This window comes from Oncorhynchus mykiss, chromosome 26 (genome assembly GCF_013265735.2).
Source record: "Oncorhynchus mykiss isolate Arlee chromosome 26, USDA_OmykA_1.1, whole genome shotgun sequence".
Lineage (NCBI taxonomy): Eukaryota > Metazoa > Chordata > Actinopteri > Salmoniformes > Salmonidae > Oncorhynchus > Oncorhynchus mykiss.
This window is the reverse complement of record NC_048590.1, coordinates 11,236,518-11,256,124: the sequence shown is the minus strand read 5'-3', so window position 1 is coordinate 11,256,124 and position 19,607 is coordinate 11,236,518. Positions and strand designations below refer to the sequence as shown.

Sequence of the window (19,607 nt, the reverse complement as noted above, 5' to 3'; positions counted from 1 at the left end):
AAGCAGGAAATAAATGCTCAGCATATGTGGGAACTCCTTCAAGACTGTTGGAAAAGCATTCCAGGTGAAGCTGGTTGAGAGAATGCCAAGAGTAGGTAAAGCTGTCAAGGCAAAGGGTGCCTACTTTGAAGAATCTAAAATGATTTGTTAATATTTGTTTTCAACCTTTTTGGCTTACCACATGATTCCATAGTGTTGATGTCTTCGATATTATTCTACAATGTAGAAAATAGTCTAAATAAAGAAAAGTTGTGAGTTACACAAATTACTGATGTGTGTCCAAAGTTGTGTGTATATTCTCTTGTAAAGGATCTCAGGGGCTCCAAAGTCCTCACATTTAGTTTTTTTCAGACAGGTTGAAATGTAGAATGGGACCCAGAATTTAGAGGGAAGAACAGGTGGTAGGTGAGGCTCCCACACATCATTTGTTCCTTTTTTATCTTTTATCTTGCCCACCTTTTCCATTGAAGTCCTCACAAAAACTCACTCTTTCTCCCCGTCCCTCCCCACAGGCATGTTCAGCATCTCCCAGATGAAGAACAGACCCATGATCCTCATCGGTGGGTGACGCGACTGTACGTAACACTCACTCATTCGCTTCCCCTCTTTCTCTCTCTACCCATCTCCTCACCCCCCTCTCTCCTTCACTCTCTGATCTTCGCTCTCCTTCTAATCTCATACCCTCAGTCCATTTGATTGAATACAGTTGTACTAGCCTGCTGATTTTTCTACTTCTATGAGTGTATTGGAAGTTCATTAATAAACTGAAAAGGTGCATTCCACTACCTACTGTGCTGGAGTGTGTATAGTCTGAGCGGGCTGATTTACTGCCACTTGCAGTTAATGGAGTCAGAGACAGTAAAGAAAGCAAGACCTCCTCTACCTTCTCTGGGTCATGGAAAGGAGACATCTCACCGGCACATTTTCTGGTCATGTGAGTGCGAACGGGGATGGACAATAAGTAGACCAGAGCCAGCAGTTCCCTCTCTCGTGTGAACATGCCAGAGATTATGGAGGAACAGAGAGAGGGAATGCCCACTTACATGAACCTAGAAAAAAATGTACATGGTAAACGTCTTGAGTCGTTCATCTTAATTTATCCACCATCTTCGATGGAATGTTTGCAAAGGAGTATAAATCATTGGCTGACCCCTCCTGTTTAGCAAGTCCCACCCAGACTTCTCCTAAATGGTGAAAGCCCTCAATGGCACTGCCCACGAACCCACAGAAGCGACCTCTGAGTGGTGATTCCAGCTGCATCGTATTCTTCTGGTGTACAAAATGGGAAACCATGATCCACTTCTTGGATCGAGGCCTTTTTTATCTCAATCATGTTGCAGCTTTTTAAGTAAAATTACTGATCGAATCAAATCAAATGTATTTATATAGCCCTTCGTACATCAGCTGATATCTCAAAGTGCTGTACAGAAACCCAGCCTAAAACCCCAAACAGCAAGCAATGCAGGTGTAGAAGCACCGATGGCAATAATGATAATATTGCAATCTGTTTTTGTTTGGTTTTAAATGTTGACTCCCTAAACCCTAATCTTAATTTCATCCCTGTCTCTCAGACACCACACCCCAAAGGCCCCTGTCCCTGCCCAAGTCCAGAGTCTGCCAGTGGTCCTCCCTCCCCTCGTCTATATCCCAGATCCTGCAGTCCTCACCTCCGCTATGGCCCTCCAACTGTACCACTCCAGAAGTGGAAGTGGCCAACCCAATAAGGATGTATCGTGCCATTCCGGCTAGACAGTTTTAACAGTGCTGCCTGATGCCAGCTGTTCGGGAACCCACCAGTGTGGAAGGAGCCCTCAGTGGTTCCATATTGTCAAAAGAATCCTTTACAGTAGTGACACTGGCCCCGCAGAGAATATGGGATTGATGACTTACTGACAACCCCCAGTTCTCAAACCAAGGCTGCTGATTCTAACATGCACATGTCTCAGGTACACACTTGCCAGGAATCCAAACTTAATAAAGAATGCCTCTACAAGGAGCCCTGAGATTCCCTCCCTTCGCACACTACTGAGAAACGCTAAAACAGGGCCCCACCTAAGCCAGCATAGCATAAGGCAGTGCCACAGACAAACCTCCAGAGATGACCTCCAAGCCAAACTCAAACAACCCCACACACTTGGGGGTGGGCGCAATTTCTTCTGACTCCTCCCAAGCCGGACAACACCACCACTGCCCTATTGACCCACACAGATGCCTAAAGCCAAGCCTCCATGGAGGATGTGGGCAGCAAACCCCCCACACGTCGAAGCACCACAGCTACCAGTCACCTGGGCCCCACTGCCTTCCGCCTGCTCTGGAACAACCATTTAGCCAAGGGTGACGCAGGCAACATGGGCGCACTCATCCCGCTTTGCAACCTGCCGCCCTTAGACCGGTCCTCTGTCGGCTTCGACCTCGATGCCATGCGGCCGTTGTTACTGCGAACGCCCAGGCTGTACCAGCCTGTGATATCCAGATGGATACGCTGACTGCGGTCACAGTGGCATCGTTGACGCTTTACGTCATGTGCAAGGTGGTGAGTCACAACATCACCATCACAGACATCAAGCTAGATGAGCGGGGGAAAAGGACTTCCACCGTGAGCCCTAACCACTAACTGGAAAATTATCTCCACGGCACCAGGTTTGGGGGTCAGTACATACGGTAAAGGGATCAATGGAATGCAGACCATATCTAACAAAGTGGATATTCATCAAATACGTCATTATTTATATTTAATAACAGGCCCACAATGTGGTAACTAAAATCTGATTTGGATATATTTGGATGTTTTTGCTCTATGATATCTAGAAGTTGTTCTTTTCGGGTTTAGAACTAAATGCTTGTGTTAACTGGTAGCATAGCATGCCATATAGAAATCGGTGGTGGTAGTCATTTTTAAGTGTAATGCAATTGATTGGTGACGATGACATGAACTTGTATTGGGGTTTACAAGCATTATACTCTGATTTTTACCCCAACAGTGTGAAATACACAATAGCCAACATTTTGATGGCCGCCATTGCAGAAATTCTGGGTCTATGAGCATAGGGGGAACACATGCGTGGTTGTTTTAGTTTAACTCTTACCTGATCTATACAAAAAAAAAAAAAGTTGGTTTAACACAGGTGGTGAATTGATAACTACATTTCCCAAGTTGACTGAATAAAAAATGAAATTGACCCCAAACCTGCATGGTACATCTCCTTTCAAAATCTCACATTTTTTAGAGGATCAGGAAATGCCTCACTGCAAGGCACTCACTTCAGTAAGGCACTCACTTCATCAGTAGAAGTCCATCATCTTGTCTGGCTGGTAGGCTGTGCCATGACTTGCTGATCAGTATTGGTCCTTCCATTGTACCAGATTCTTATGATCAGAAATGTTTATCTGTACAGTACATCTGCAGACCTGCCAACCCGCACACATTTTTTCTCCAAATCAGTGCAGAAGAAGGAATGGCGACAGGGAAGCTACTTTTGTGATACACCCATAATGTTGAGGCTAGAGTCCTTTTTGGGAAAGAAAATAAATATGGACTAGGGCAGGGATCATCAATCAGCTGCCGGATTATTTTTTTTCTTGAGCGGATTGTCGGGGTCCCGGAACATGATTACAAATAATTTGTGGACTGCAAGTAGCCCAAACCGATACCTGTATGTTTGACTAAAACTGAATCATTTCAAACACGAATACTTGAACAGATTTCTTAAATAAAATCACTTGGAGCTGATTTCCTGGTGTTTTTACAGTCCAACAATAAATTCCACACATTTTGGGCTCAAACTGTTTTATTTTTCCAATAAAACCATTTGGCCCACAGGCCGCCAGTTGGGGAACCCTGGACTAGGGTGTGCGTTAACCTCTCAAACACCTGTGATAAGACAATCGGAGTCAATAGTTTGTTGCCTCATGTTCTAAGGCAAGTGTCAAACTCATTCCATGGAGGGCTGAGTGTCTGCTGGTTTTAGCTCCTCCCTTGTACTTGATTGATCAATAAGGTCACTGATTAGTTAGGAACTAGTCCCCTTACCTGGGTGTCTAGGTCTTCATTGGACACAAATTGAAAGTAAATAATGATAATACACTCGGCCCTCCATGGAATGATTTTGACACCCATGTTAAGGTTACAGTAAATTAATTTGATAATTTCACACAGTAAAGTGCTGTACACTGATTGTTGAATATATCCAAAGTTACTAATTATCATGATATAAGTTATCTTTTCATCATGTTCATTATTCAGCACTGTGCCTTTGGAATACTAATTAAATAAACAAGCTAATATGTAAACATTGCACTCATTATTTTCTACTTAAAGACCACACCCAAATCTAGTATTTGGTGTAATGCATGTGGTTTTCCTTTTTGTCGAACATTATCCTGATTTTCACTTTTCACACCAAAGTATGTTCATCTCTAGTAGACAGAATGAGTCTCCTTCCTGAGCGGTACAATGGCTGCGTGGTCCCATGGTGTTTACACTTGCGTACTATTGTTTGTACAGATTAACGTGGTACCTTCAGGCGTTTGGAAATTGCCCCAAAGGATGAACCAGCCTTGTGGAGGTCTACAAAAAATGTTCTGAAGTGAATTTTCCTATCCTGCTAAGCATTTAAAATGTAACGAGTACTTTTAGGTGTCAGGGAAAATGTGAGGAGTAAAAAATACATTATTTTCTTTGGGAATGTAGTGAAAGTTGTCAAATATAAATAAAGTACAAATATCCCAATTACTTTAGTACTTTACACCACTGCAAAACATGTATCCTGTTTGCAACAAGGCAATAAGTATTTTTTGTTGTTATGTGGCAAAGCAATTCACTTTTTGTCCTGAATAAGTGCTATTAGATTTGCCATAAACATAACACATGACTAAGTACTACTCTCCATATTTTAAAGCATAGTGGTGGCTGCATCATGTTATGGGTATGTTTGTAATCGTTAAGGATGGGAGTTTTTCCAGGAGAAAAAAATCTACGTAATGGAGCTAAGCACAGGCAAAATCCTAGAGGAAAACCTGGTTGTCTGCTTTCCACCAGACACTGGGAGGTGATTTCACCTTTCAGTAGGACAATAACCTAAAACACAAGGCCAAATCTACACCGTGTTACCAAGAAGACAGTGGGTGTCCAAGTTACAGTTTTGACATAACTTTACTTCAAAATCTATGGCAAGACCTGAAAATGGATGTCTAGCAATGATCAACTACCAATTTGGCAGAGCTTTAATAATTTAGAAAATAATAAATGGGCAAATGTTACACAATCCAGGTGTGGAAAGCTCTTAGATTTACCCAGAAAGATTCACTCAGCTGTAATTTCTGCCGAAGGAGCCAATACTAATTATTGACTCAGTAGTGTGAATATTTATCAAAATGAGATCTCTGTGTTTCACTTCAATAAATTAGCAAACATTTCTAAAAACATGTTTTCACATTGTCATTATGGAATAGTGTGTGTAGATGGGTGAGATTATTTGTTATATTTAATCCATTTTGAATTCCGGCTGTAACAACAAAATGTGTAATATGTCAAGGGGTATGAATACTTTCGGAAGGCACTGTAGCAAGCTAGTGAACCAAATACACTTCTGTCATAGTTCACTCAAATTACAAACCAAAATATTGATTTCCTTACCCTGTAAGCAGTCTATTTATTTACAAGGTATGACAGTAGTTGATGCTTTGGTTTTGTTTACCTGACCACTGTTTCCAAATACTACATTTACAGCATTTGTGGCACAAAACCAATGCAAGTCAATGGTGCCAATTTATTATATATTTTTTGCTCTTTGTCCAAATAATCTACAAGTTTATTGAGCTACACAATCAATTGTGCATACTTCATAATGAATTGTAACTATGCACAACTAATGTCATTCTACAACCAACAGTTTGTGAACCACTGGGCTAGATAGTAATAAACAATAAGGCATTTATAGTGTTCATAATTTACTAATCAATACTCCCACATTTATAAACCATTTACTAGTCATTAAAGTTTTTGCAGTCCCTAATCTAAATACTTTATAATTATTGAGTGACCAGTTAAATTTCTCACAAAAAGAAGGGCATGCCATTGGTAGACCTTCCAGCAGTGCCTTTGTCTCAAAAATCACCTAGAACATATATACGTTAAAAGAATGAGGATAGATATATATATATATACACACACACAACATACTGCCAACCACAGCTAATGAAGTCACTGAAACCCTTAACAAAGAGTTGCAGTCTGTTTTGGAATGGGTGGCCAGTAATAAACTGGTCCTGAACATCTATAAAACTAAGAGCATTGTATTTGGTACAAATCAATCCTTAAGTTCTTGACCTGAATCTGGTAATGAATGGTGTGGCTGTTGAACAAGTTGAGACTAAATTACTTGCCGTTACCTTAGATTGTAAACTGTCACGGCCAAAACATCTAGATTCAATGGTTGTAAATTTAGAGATGCTCTGAATTTTTGATACCATACTCCAAAATGCAAGTTCTGCAGGCTCTAGTTTAGTCAAATCTTGATTATTGTCCAGTCGTATGGTCGAGTGCTGCAAGGAAAGACCTAGTTAAACTGCAGCTGGCCCAGAACAGAGTGCCATGTTTTGTTCTTCATTGTAATCAGAGGGCTGATATAAATACTATGCATGCCAGTCTCTCTTGGCTAAGAGTTGAGGAGAGATTGACTGCATATCTTCTTTTCATAAGAAACAATGTGATGGAAATCCCAACAGTCAACTTACACACAGCTCTGACACACACACTTACCCCACCAGGGTTCTTTTCAGAGTCCCCAAATCCAGAACTAATTCAAGAAAGCATACATTATATAGAGCCATGATTGCATGAAACTTGCTCAAATAAACAGCAAACCTGGTTTAAAAAAACAGATAAATCAGCACCTCACGGCACGACTCTCCCCTATTTGACCTAGATATTTTGTAAATGCATGGATATGTAGGCTACGTGTGCCTTTAAAAAAATATATATGTAGTTCTGTTCTTGTCTATTGATGTTCTGTATTATGTAATGTTTTGTGTGGACCACAGGAACAGTAGCTGCTGCTTTTGCAACAGCTAATGGGGATCCTAATGCAATACAAAAAAAACAAGCTGCACTGCTTCTTGACACACAGTTCGCTTAACCCGGAAGCCAGCTGCACCAATGTGTCAGAGGAAACACCGTCCAGCTGGGGACTGGAAATCCCGGCCGACCAAACCCTCCCCTAACCCGGACAACGCTAGGCCAATTGTGCGCCGCCTCACGGGTCTCCCGGTCACGGCTGGCTATGACACAGCTTGGAATCAAACCCGGGGCTGTAGAGACGCCTCAAGCACTGTGATGCAGTGCCTTAGACCCATGTGCCACTCAGGAGGGTATAAAGTGTTAGTGATATGGGGACACTCCCACTGTGTACAATGTGACTACCTTCTCCCACCAGTAGAGGGCAGGATTTAGCTTTGGTACCCTTGTTTTTCTTGTGGTATCATGTGGTGTAAAGTTGTTTAGACCACAGGATAATTAGTATCAGCGTGTGTTAAAGGTAAACTCAGTGAAATGAAGTTGACATGAGCAGCACTGCAGATATTGAGATCACACAGTCACACACAGTATCTGCAAATGAGCATGGGTTCGCGTGGTAGCCAGGGGACCAAAAAGCTCTTAGTTGTTGAGGAAATTGACCCACTCTGCCGGTTACTTTCTGCATCTACGTCATATCGCTGAGTCTACCTTTAAATGTTTGGTCAGCATTAGCATGAACGATATTAATGAAATACACAAAGTGCAAGGGACAACAGTTTATTGCAACCCTACAAAATGACAAGGTGAGCAAAGATTTTAATATAGAAATAGGGTTCTCATTCAGTCGGGAACTATCCAACATACACAGATCCACAGTATAATTATTTAGATATTTTTATTATAACATTTTGTTATGCTGCGTATACATACAAAATATAGCAAACTAAGTAAGGCAAATAAATAGGGGTACAATTTACAGGAAAATGGAACATCCCTCAACTTTTTGTTGTTGTTGACCTTTTTGCCTTATCTTAAACAAGAACAGTGTACTTTTTTTGGGACCTTTTTACCTTATCTTAAACGAGAACGGTGTTCTTTTTAAAAATTTTTAGAACTGTCCATTTTTCGGTGGAGCGTTTTGTCAAATCAACCATAAAAATACTGTATACAACCTCTTAAAATCGTGTGCAACTTTTCTCAAGCAATACAAATGTGTAACATTTTGCAGGCATTAAAATGAAAGGAAAAGTCAAAAGATCACACTTTGTGCACCCCTCTTTGGGCATGTGGGCCAACGCCAAGTGCATAATCAGACAGAAATGTGGTGGTGGAATAACATTCTAGACACGCCACAAGATGCAAAGCAAGTGAGGACCAAAAACTCTTGCTAAACTGGAGCATCCCCACTAGGGATGCCCATGCTTGCCTACTAACACATATGTCGTAAGTCCCGCCCTCTCAATCTCTAATTATACTCCAGCCGGAGTACCCAACTTCACTTGCGTTTTTTCTTTCTCCATCTAACGGGGGTTATCTCCACAGAATCATCACAAGCTGCACCCTTTCACCCGGGGGCTCAAATAGGTAGCCCACATTGGTGTCTGAATGGAAATGTCCCATAATAAAAGTGCATTCAGCAACAAGCTACATTTTCTCAAATGTCATCTTCAAACTCCACACTGCCAGTCAATGGCCAAAATAACATATACCTATACCAAATATGTAACAATACAAACACATAATACTGTAGATGTGTTAAAATACCCCTCAGTACAGTAAGTACACTATATATAAAAAAAAGTATGTGGACACCCCTTCAAATTAGTGGATTCGGCTATTTCAGTCACACCCGTTGCTGACAGGTATATAAAATTGAGCACATCGCCATGCAATCTCCATAGACAAACATTGGCAGTGGGATGGCCTTACTGAAGAGCTCAGTGACTTTCAATGTGGCACCGTCATAGGACGCCCCCTTTCCAACAAGCCAGTTCGTGAAATGTATGCCCTGCTAGAGCTGCCCCGGTTAACTCTTAAGTGCTGTTATTTTGAAGTGGAAACATCTAGGAGCAAAAATGGCTCAGCCGCGAAGTGGTATGCAACATGAGCTCACAAAACAGGACCGCCGAGTGCTGAAGCACGTAAAAATGATCTGTCCACGGTTGCAACACTCACTACAGAGTTCCAAACTGCCTCTGGAAGCAACGTCAGCACAATAACTGTTTGTTGATAGCTTCATGAACATGAAATGGGTTTCCATGGCCGGGCAGCCACACAAAAGAACACTACCTGCCCCAATTCATAGTGCCAATGTAAAGTTTGATGGAGACGGAATGATGGTCTGGGGCTGTTTTTCATGGTTCGGGCTAGGCCCCTTAGTTCCAGTGAAGGGAAATCTTAACGCTATAGCATGCAATGACATTCTAGACGATTCTGTGCTTCCAACTTTGTGGCAACAGTTTGGAGAAGGCCCTTTCCTGTTTCAGCTTGACAATGCCCCAGTGGAAGAACTTGACTGGCCTGCACAGAACCCTGACCTCAACACCCTTTGAACACCTTTGGGATGAATTGGGACGCTGACTGCAAGCCAAGCCTAATCGGACAACATCAGTGCCGACCTCACTAAAGCTCGTGGCTGAATGGAAGCAAGTCCCCACAGCAATGTTCCAAAATCTAGTGGAAAGACTTCCCAGAAGATTGGAGGCTGTTTATGCAGAAAAGGGGGGACTAACTCCATATTAATGCCCATGATTTTGGAATGAGATGTTCGACAAGCAGGTGTCCACATACTTGTGGTCATATGGTGCATAAGAATAAATTAAGCTTTGATTTAATTTATTTTTTAAACAAATGTTGTACAATGAACTGTGTTACCAGTAGCAACTGCTAAATCTCTCGCCTAAGAATGAAAATAAATAAAAGGCCAAAAGAATGGAAAATAGAATAGCTCTAAATGCCCAACTATACAGTGATGTTGAGGAAATGATGTTGTCAAAATGTTTTTCCCCTCAGTTGGGTCTTAATATTTTTTCCTAATGGGAGCAACACTACAAAGTTTGAGTCGGTTTTCTTTTTGGTTCAACACTTAACGTCTGTGGAGTGGGGTGAGTGCTAACTGACACAAGATCGTTTCTTCACCCTCTCCAAAAAAAGACATAACGCAGAAATGTTTTTTCGGGACCTCACGGTGTGATAGCTCCGATGATTGATAATTGATAGATTAAAGCTTTTGTTATTCCCTTGGATGTATAGAGAAGGGTCCCCAGAGGGATTTCAGCACACAGATGGAAGGGCAAATCTCATGGTTAGATGACTAAATCCTTGGAAACTCCAGTTTCCCGTATGAAACAAAATTAACAACATAACTGACACACTGTACATATTGATTGAGTCCCAAATAGCACGTTTTCCTTTTATAGTGCACTATCTTTGACCAGAGCATTATGGGCCCTGGTCAAAAGTAGTGCACTATAAAGGGAATAGGGTGTATTTTGGGTTGAAAATAATACATGGGTGATGTGTTTTGCGCGATGGTGCTTAAAAGTACCACAAGGTCAACCCATAACACACACATTATGGGAATAGAGGGTGAGTAGACATGGTTCTCAGCCATCCAAAACCCCAAGACAGGTGTTTATTTCTATCCAATCTCAGCACACTTCCAACCTATCCACTTTGTTTCTCAGTTCCATATTAATAACCATAGACATTTCCGGAAAAAACACCAGTGGCAAGAAAGGAACACATCCAAAATAGATTGAGGCACTTAAAGGTGAACCAAAATGAATAGATGGAAAGTGTGGCTAAGAGGAGGAATCGTGGTAGTGATGAGGATGGGAGGGGCCCATGTTTTTTTAATGTACTGTATAAGAACCTTGGCATAACCCTGGACAACACCCAAACATCAAAGCAGTGACTCGCTCCTGCAGGTTCATGCTCTACAACATCCATAGAGTATGACCCTACCTCACACAGGAAGCGGCACAGGTCCAAATCTAGGCACTTGTCATCTCCCGTCTGGACTACTGCAACTCGCTGTTGGCTGGGCTCCCCGCTTGTGCCATCAAACCCCTGCAACCAGAATGCTGCGGCCTGTTCAACCTTCCCAAGTTCTCCCATACCACCCCTCCCCTACGCACACTCCACTAGCTTCCAGTCGAAGCTTGCATCGACTACAAGACCATGGTATTTGCCTACGGAACAACAAGAGGAACTGCCCCTCCCTACCTTTGAGCTATGCTCAAACCCTCCACCCCAACCCGAGCACTACATACCACTTCTGGTTTCTTGGCCCTCCTGCTCAGCCCAGTCCAAGCTCTTCTCTGTCCTGGCACCCCAATGGTGGAACCAGCTTCCCCCTTAAGCTAGGACAGCAGAGTCCCTTCCCGTCTTCCGAAAACATCTAAAACCCTACCGCTTCAAAGAGTATCTTAATTAGTGCATTCATCTTAAGATAGCTAGGTGGGACAACCTGGTGGGGGGGGGGGGGGGGGGGGGGGGGGGGGGGGTGCTGTGGGATTATCTAAGTTACTCTGTACAAGGGTATCTGCTAAACGATTAAAATGTAAAATGCTTACTCTGCATAAAAATGACTACTGCCACCAGACAGACAGTGACTTGACTTGTATCAATTCACTCTGTTTGGGATGTGTGCCACACAAACAGTGTCCCAATTGGAAATCCCCAACATCACTTCAAAGGGTTTTACAAGATTGTCTTCCACAAGAGAGAGTTTATTAAGTTCTGTTAGCTGGTTACGCCTTCAATACAGGCAATCGTCACAGTCTAGTTTAAGATACATGTGGGACTGTCATAAAATTGGTTTTATCAAACAAAACCAAAATAACACCCTCTTTCTCATTGTTCCCATGGTATTTATTACATCAGTGATGCCATTAGATGGAAGATTCTGCTTCATTTTGAGATCAGTGTGATTGTTAGTTCTACCTCCGGATACCCGTTTGAGTTGTATCTGCTTCGAAACTGCAACATGGGTTGTGTGTTTTTCACGAAAATGTGTGTTTTTCATTGGACAGGTACAACCAGCTAGAACCTCCATGTTTCACTCTGCTTCAGAGCGTTTTCTTCCATTTCGTGCCTACTGCACACAACCCAGTGTCCAGTCTCTGGGTTGTCTTAGATAGGGCAGTATTGAGCCGCATGTTAATATACTATATGAAGTGGCACGCCATTTAGTCCTCTATTAGAATGACAGACCTGCCTTTTCCCCCTCAGTTCCTGGGTGTAGAAGAAGCATGTCTTGAACACTGCCTTCCTCCATTCACCAGGGAGGGTTAAACACATTCGAAGAGATTAGCACAGAATGTGTCCAATTTACCCTTAAAAGCCAATCCTCTTACTGCACTGTTAGGCCCCTCACATATGGACACATACTGAATAACTATCACCAAAGAACAGGTGGGGCCATCATAGAACAACAGAAATCAACTAAGAATAACCATAATATTGCCTAACTTTTCTAGCACTGGACCACAGATGGCTGGTGGCACCTTAATTAGGGAGGATGGGCTCATATAATGGCTGGAACGAAATGGAATCAAACATGTGTTTGATACTATTCCATTCCAGCCATTATTACTACCCATCCTCCTCTCACCGGCCTCCTGTGCAATGAATGGTCAATTATTGAAAAGTGCCTTATCTTCATTTAACTTCATGAGATTCAATGTCTAATTCGACTTGAGTTCAATGGATGTGGAAAAGTGGTGACCTGTGCTACGCGGCCTCAGTATGAAGAGAGCCAGCGTTGTGACATGGATGACGGACGGTGGCCATGTTTGTTTTTGTGTTCGAGCCCGCTCTACTCTGATCCCTAGCATGGTTTCATGGGGGTTCCCAGGCTTTTGCCCTCCAGGAATCTGCTCCAATGTCTCCCTAAGGATATATGCTTTAATTTGAGTGGAAAGGAATTTTCTTTTGACTGGGTTTATGTGTGTGAATGAGTAGGGCGGGGTTAAGTATGTGTCGGGCACTGCTCACGTGACTGTATTTTTATGTATTTTCAATGTACAAAATGTGTACATTTGTACATGTTTATTTTCTATGTAATATGTGTGGGTGTTTTTGAGTCTAAAAGGTTTACAGTATGTCTGCCCCTTCATTTGACAGTCCAGACCACAGTATGGTTTAGTTACCCCCTTGGACTCATCTCCCTAACCACTATGTCTGGGAGCCAATCCCCCATGGCAAAGAGAAGTCATGACCCCAGGAATGGAGCTCTCCCCTCTAACCTCCCTCCTTCACCGCAGAAGCCCAAACTCTCAGACAAACATATACAGACCAACCCCAGGACTGCCATAAGATCCAAACATCCACATACATGCAGCCTTTGTCCTGCCTACTGCTAAAGTATTAGAAATGTGTATGACAAGATAATAGGAATAAATCAAAACGGAAACAAATAAAATACCCAAGTGGGCTGCACTATGTGAACTGACTGTGTGGCCTTGTTCTTCCATGGAGTTGTCTGAACCACTGGCTTACGGTCAGAGGAATGACCCCTTACGCCAAAAGATACATGGGGACCTGGGGAATAAGGGATGAAGGACAAAGGGAGGAACTCTTTCCAGGCTAAAAACACAGGTGTCGCCGCTCGTCTGTTTTGCCTGTTGTCAGTCCTATAGTCAGTTGCGCATCATATTTTCTTTTACACGCAACACTTGCTAGCTACCAATTTGCTTTGAGACCACTCCAATACATCGTTCACCATTTTAAGTGCTGTGTACATTCATCCTCACATTACAATTACACCGAGATCCCACTGGATGGGATGGTCGCAAATCACAAAGTCAAAAGAAAAGAGACGAGAAAAAGGATGCCCCTTCAATTATACGTATTATTGTTATTATTTAATCGTGACCCCCAAATCTTAGTACCAGTAACCACCCTTTTGACCAGAATGGTGTTAGCTGCTTGTGGTATAACCAACCTAGCACATTATTATTATTAGAGGATAAAAGTGACAATGCATTGCGTTAACACCATTGGAAAATGTACCATTTTATCAATGTGTTAGGAAACATAGATGATACTTGACAGAGGACGTTTGCTTCTAAATATAAATATATAAACGGCTTCCTAATTGCAGTGCTTTTAGTATTTATATGTGTGTGTATATATATATATCACACACAGTACCTGTCAAAGGTTTGGACACACCTACTCATTCAAGGGTTTCTCTTTATTTGGACTATTTTCTACATTGTAGAATAATAGCGAAGACATCAAAACTATGAAATAAGAAATGTGGAATCATGTTGAAAACCAAAAAAGTGTTAAACAAATCAAAATATATTTTAGATTCTTCAAAGTAGCCACCCTTTGCCTGGATGACAGCTTTGCACACTCGTGGCATTCTCTCAACCAGCTTCATGAGGTAGTCACCTGGAATACATTTCAATTAACAGGTGTGCCTTGTTAAACGTTCATTTGTGGAATTTCTTTCCTTCTTAATGCGTTTGAGCCAATCAGTTGTGTTGTGACAAACACTGTATATAGTGTTTTTCTGTTGCTTTGGCACAGGGTACTGCCGAAACAATACTTCTCTTCTTCAAATTGTTGAAGACAAATTAATAGTAAAAGGTCAACTTGGGGCACGGGTACTCTCCCACGTATTTGTACTGGGAAGTGTTGTGCTCTCGTTTTGTGAAATTCCATCTGGGAGTGAGTCCTCGGGAATGCCACATATGGTAGAGGCACTTGGGAAGAGAGTGTTCCCAAAGGCAGCCGATGTGGCCACGTCTCCTGAGCAGAAGTCCCCATTGTGTCACCTCAACATTCTACTCCCAAATCCTGCATGGGCCTACACCAGCAGCAGATGCTTGGCAGTTTTTGGGAAGTACTCCTTGTGTCTTTACATTCACTACTAGAAGAAGTAAAGCTACTACCAACTAGTATAAGCACCACCAGAGTAAGAGACAGAGCAAGAGAGGAGGCTCCACAGAGAACCACTGCCCTCTGCTGGGCTCAAGGAGTCATTACACCCAAATAGCAAAAACTCAGAGCGATGCAACCCATCAAGGGACAAATAGAATAGGTTGCCATGGCACCGTAAGGTCGGGTAGGCAGAGAGCTCCTGTATATTTTGTAAATAGTTGTCATTAATTGCTTTAATAGCATTTTCCCTACAAACTTTGGGTTTTATGAATGAACTATTAGCTTATTATTATAGTCTGAATCCAGCATGTTTTAAAGGCTGAAATTGGCGGTTGTTTTTTGGCTAGCTAGAAAACTAATGTTAGCTTGCTAGTATGTAATGTTTTGTATTGATTTGATTATGCCTACTTTCCAGATGTTGAGGATTGAGAGAAGCCAGAATACAGAGGTGTAAAGAGATGACAGATGACCATGACTGGCTAATCCTGAATTACTATTGTGTGTCTTGTGACTGCCAAGTGGGTGCTGCATTTTGGTATTAGTGAAGAGTAGTTGGCTAGCTAGTCCAGTGGCTATTAGGGAACTCTAACTTCATCTGATTGAGTCCGACTACCAAACCACAGACGGCGTGGATGGCGAGACACCGTGATGACAACGTGCTGCCTGCTGCTTCCACTCCCCTTTGACCACCTCTTCCCTCCGCTGACCACCTCAATCATGCCATGCACTTTCTCATTATGTTTATTTTATTTTTATTGTTTGTTTTTGTTGTTGCTTTACAACGCTTTGAGCTTTCCTTTATGTAATGAAGAGCGATATAAAATTATTATGATTAGAGTATGTACGTGTGTGTGTGTGTGTGGAAGAGCACAGTGAGAAAGAGGGGGGTAGACAAAGAGAGACATGGAGCACAGTTCTGGACAGATGTGGTCAAAAGGGGATGGAGAGGCAGTCTAAAGAGGAAAGGGAGTCATGTCACAGTGGTCTGTCTGTCAGTCAGTTTAAGTGTCTGTAGTCCACTTCTGAAGATGGGGTCAGGTGTCTTGGTGGAGTTTTGAAGAAGAGCAATTCTCGTCAGCTAAAAATCTACTTTCCTTCCGATGGGTTGTGTGGCTGCTATATCAAAACGGCAATCCGACACCCACAATCTTACCCTCTGACCCTTAACCTCTAGAGTTCACCGGTGAGGAAAACAGTGCCAACATTGTTTGTTGTCTCCCTTTCACCTATGACTCCTGGGGGCCAGGGGTCATTAATAGTTGACCTTGGTGACCGGTCTTTCGCGGCCACCCCCTTCCACTAGCTGGTTGACCGAACGCTTGCGGTTGCGCTTGAGTTTGGACAGGTCCTTGTCAAAGACTTCGCCGGAGCGCAACGCCGACACCAGGTCGTCAAACTCGCCCCCCACCTCGTCCGTGGCTCCACCCTTCTTGGCCCGCCGTTCACGCTCTCGCTGCTCCTTCAGCTATAGGGGAGAGATATAAGGGGGGGGGGGGGGGGGGGGGGGGGAGACACATAGTTATAGACAGACAGAACATTGAACAGAAGTGCAGATAGAAGTGCTGATGGGAAAACAAAACAGAGAAACAGCCAGCCATATGACAAACACAGACAAACCAAAAACACAGGGAAAACCAGAAGTCTTAAAAACATGCTCCGGGACATTGGTGACTAAGAAACTATTTTTAAACCTCCCACTTTGGGCTAGATGTTTCAATGTGTAGTTCATACATGTATAATCCATGAACATAATTAACCGTCTTACTTCAATTAGCCACAAAATCCTTAGTTTGAAAGCGACTGTTTTCTTAAAGCTGTGCCATGCCATGCCATTTTCTCTATATTTCCCTCCACATGGGCCAGCCCCCTAGCCAATGAGCGTCGGTCCCTTGCATTTGAGTGACAGCTAGCAAGAGCCTGCCCAGCGTTATCCAATGAGGTTGCAGGGCGGGCCCAATGGCTCAGTGGACACCGCAAAGAGAGAGAGCGAGAGAGAGCAATGACGTGGTGCACTTATGTCACAATTTTCAGGGACCACTTTTTTATTTAACCTTTATTTAACTAGTGCAACTTTCAGAACAACTGGCTAAAGATTATATAAAAGTACCAGAGAATCCCTTTAACAAATGCAGAACAGAGTACAGACTTTAAAGTTACTACATATGACTAAAATGCTTATCATCATCCTCATCACTACATAAACATGTGGTTTTACTCAGGCTGCAAGGTTGTTCTGTGTCTATGTGTGTCTGTAAGCATGAGTGCAGGGGGATGGATGTCTGGAGGTCTGTCTTGTTCCCAGACTTTTCCAGTTCTCCAAGCCACATTCCCATGACTGTTGTCATGAATATTCTCCAGGTCCTTCCTTGTGTGTGTGTGTGTCTCACTATAGCCTAAATGGCTGCCTGGTCTCTCTCACCATGACTTCCATGCGTGCTCTCCTTTCCTCCTCCTGCTTGCGGCGCTGCATGTTCTCCAGGTCCTGCCTGGCTTCGTCGAACGACACCAGGAATGTGTCGAAGATCCCAAAGAACTCATCGGGCTGCATGCGATCCTGCTCCTCCCCAAAGTGCTTCAGTGACTTGGTGAACTGCACAAGGAGAGAGAGGAAGGGATGGGGAATGTTGGAATTACACATCTCACCCTAATGAAGGTCAAGTGACGGAAACGTAAATGCTGGAAGCATCTGAATCACCAGTGTGCAGTGTGTTTTTTCCTCTATACACCTGTTAGTACTATGTGTGTGAGTTTAACCAGTAATTGGAATTACAGATCTCAAAAGTAAGCCCAAATAAAGTTAACATAATTAGCAATGGTAGTTGGTATCGGCCAATACATAAGAGCTGGAACGTTCGGAAATACATGTTATTGATACACCTCTACCATGGACCGTGGAATTTCCCACAAATCCCAATTGAGGCAAACAATTGTAGGAAGTAAATTTGTAAAAAAAGAAATTCCTCTAAACCTCAATAGAGGGCTTTATAGCCAGCCTGATTCCTCTACACATAATGTCTCGTGGACAGACTAGGTAAACATAAATGGTACCATAGATCTGTCATGGCGGGATGCGTGAGATAATGAGAAGCGTTAGTTTTGGTGCTCTGAACTAATCGCGATTTTGCACTTGTTAGCATCTTTCCGATTTCGGAAAGGGGACGGGACATTTGGCCCATATACTTGCTCGTAACGTTCCAGTCCCGATCCTCGTTCCCTCTCTGCTGCCCTGTAACTGATTCCCTTGCCCATTAAGCCGACATTCCCGACAGCTTGTCAAACATTTGTCCCAAAGTTCAAGCCTGACGTTCCGCTTCCCTTTCCCCCTTGGTGCGAGTTTATATAGCTAAGAATGTAGAATGTTGAGAGGTGGTTGTATGGTGTGGTGGTTAACACGTTGGTCTGATTACCCCAACATTGTAGGTTCAAATCCCAGATTGGATGACCGCATTACCTTCCATGTACATTCTGCTCCCCTTCCCCCCTATGCCCAGCTAGCTTGCCAAATGTTTGGTGCGAGAATGAATAGCTGGTGTGTACGTTCCCCACACAAGCCAACACTGACGTCTCTCAAGGCACTACACTGGACCGCATAAATGTATTGTAGCTGGAGACTTAATAAACGAAATCTGAGGAAAACGCTCCCGAAATTCTAACACCACATCTCCTTTGCTACTCGCTGCATGAAAATTCTTGACCATTGCTACTCTCCCTTCTGGGACGGCTATAAGGCCCTCCCCCACCCTTTGGGAAATCTTACCACACCTCCATCCTGCTCCTCTCTGCCTATAGGCAGAAATTTAAACAGGAAGCACCCATGGTAAGGACTGTTCAACGTTGGTCTGAACCAATAGGAATCTATGCTTAAAGATTGTTTTGATCACGCGGACTGGGATATGTTCTGGGCCGCCTCTGGGAATAATATCGATGTATACACTGACTCAGTGACTGGGTTCAACAGGAAGTGCCTAGAGGATGTTGTTCCCACTGTGACGATTAGAACTTATCCAAGCCAGAAACAATGGATAGATGGCAGCATTCACGCAAAACCACGGCATTTGACCACAGCAAGGTGACTGTACACACCCATGTTCCCAAACTAGTCCTGACCCCATTAGTCGACTGGTCGATAGGCTGTTGGTCGGCCAATAATATTTTAGTCAAGCATTTGCAAAAAAAAAAAAGAAGTTTTCACAGCAAAAAAAATCACAAAATTGATTGTTGCCTGTCTCAGTGGACATTGTGGAGGCAGTGGGGATGGCACACCAGTGTCACTAGTAGTACATTTACCATTAATTCCAATCATTTCTAATCTACAATGTTTGCTTGATTACCGTCATTTCTGTTAATGCATTCAATATATTATGATTACAGTCTTTTACAGTTCTCATTGTCGGAGTGGAAACGTTGCTTGCAGAGAGCACAACCTAGGCTTGTGAGAAACAGGTTTTGGTTTATTCCATTCCATTTACTCATTGTGTTTTGTTTGGAGTGCTCCTGTCAATGTTGAGTAAGGACACGCACCTGATTACGCAGAGAAGTAGTGCTCTGTGTCCAGTATGATGGAAGTTAGCAAATTATAATGTGTTTTAGCACAGTGACTGGATGTCTATGCTATAATTTGTTATTTGCTATCATGCTATCCACTAGTTTATCTGACTCTGGGGAAGTAGATAAAGGGCCTCATTGACAAAATCCT

The 19,607-nt window shown here is 42.8% G+C and overlaps 2 protein-coding genes across 7 annotated transcripts in view; one reads left to right on the top strand and one right to left on the bottom strand.

Annotated features, from left to right (window-relative positions):
• The window catches only part of mocs1 (molybdenum cofactor synthesis 1), a 49,583-nt gene extending 45,293 nt beyond the window's left edge, over nt 1-4,290 (top strand). Inside the window, exons 10-12 of one of the 4 annotated variants that reach the window (XR_002470937.2) lie at nt 352-405; nt 513-560; nt 1,572-1,639. Coding sequence is in view for 3 of the 4 variants with exons in the window: in XM_021585665.2 (XP_021441340.1) it covers nt 513-560; nt 1,572-1,759 (236 nt within the window). In the remaining variant the exon portion in view is untranslated. Of the gene's footprint in view, nt 1-351; nt 406-512; nt 576-1,571 lie in introns of those variants that run through there. The other 3 variants (XM_021585665.2, XM_021585667.2, XM_021585668.2) reach the window with 3 other exon arrangements.
• Nucleotides 4,291-14,410: 10,120 nt separating this feature from the next.
• daam2 (dishevelled associated activator of morphogenesis 2) overlaps nt 14,411-19,607 on the bottom strand; it is a 226,716-nt gene continuing 221,519 nt past the window's right edge. For 2 of the 3 annotated variants that reach the window (XM_036963291.1, XM_036963289.1), the window contains 2 exons: nt 17,331-17,501; nt 16,164-16,376 (listed from right to left, as the gene is read on the bottom strand). In XM_036963291.1, the coding sequence (XP_036819186.1) occupies nt 16,164-16,376; nt 17,331-17,501 (384 nt within the window). Of the gene's footprint in view, nt 16,377-17,330; nt 17,502-19,607 lie in introns of all 3 variants that reach the window. The other variant, XM_036963290.1, reaches the window with a different exon arrangement.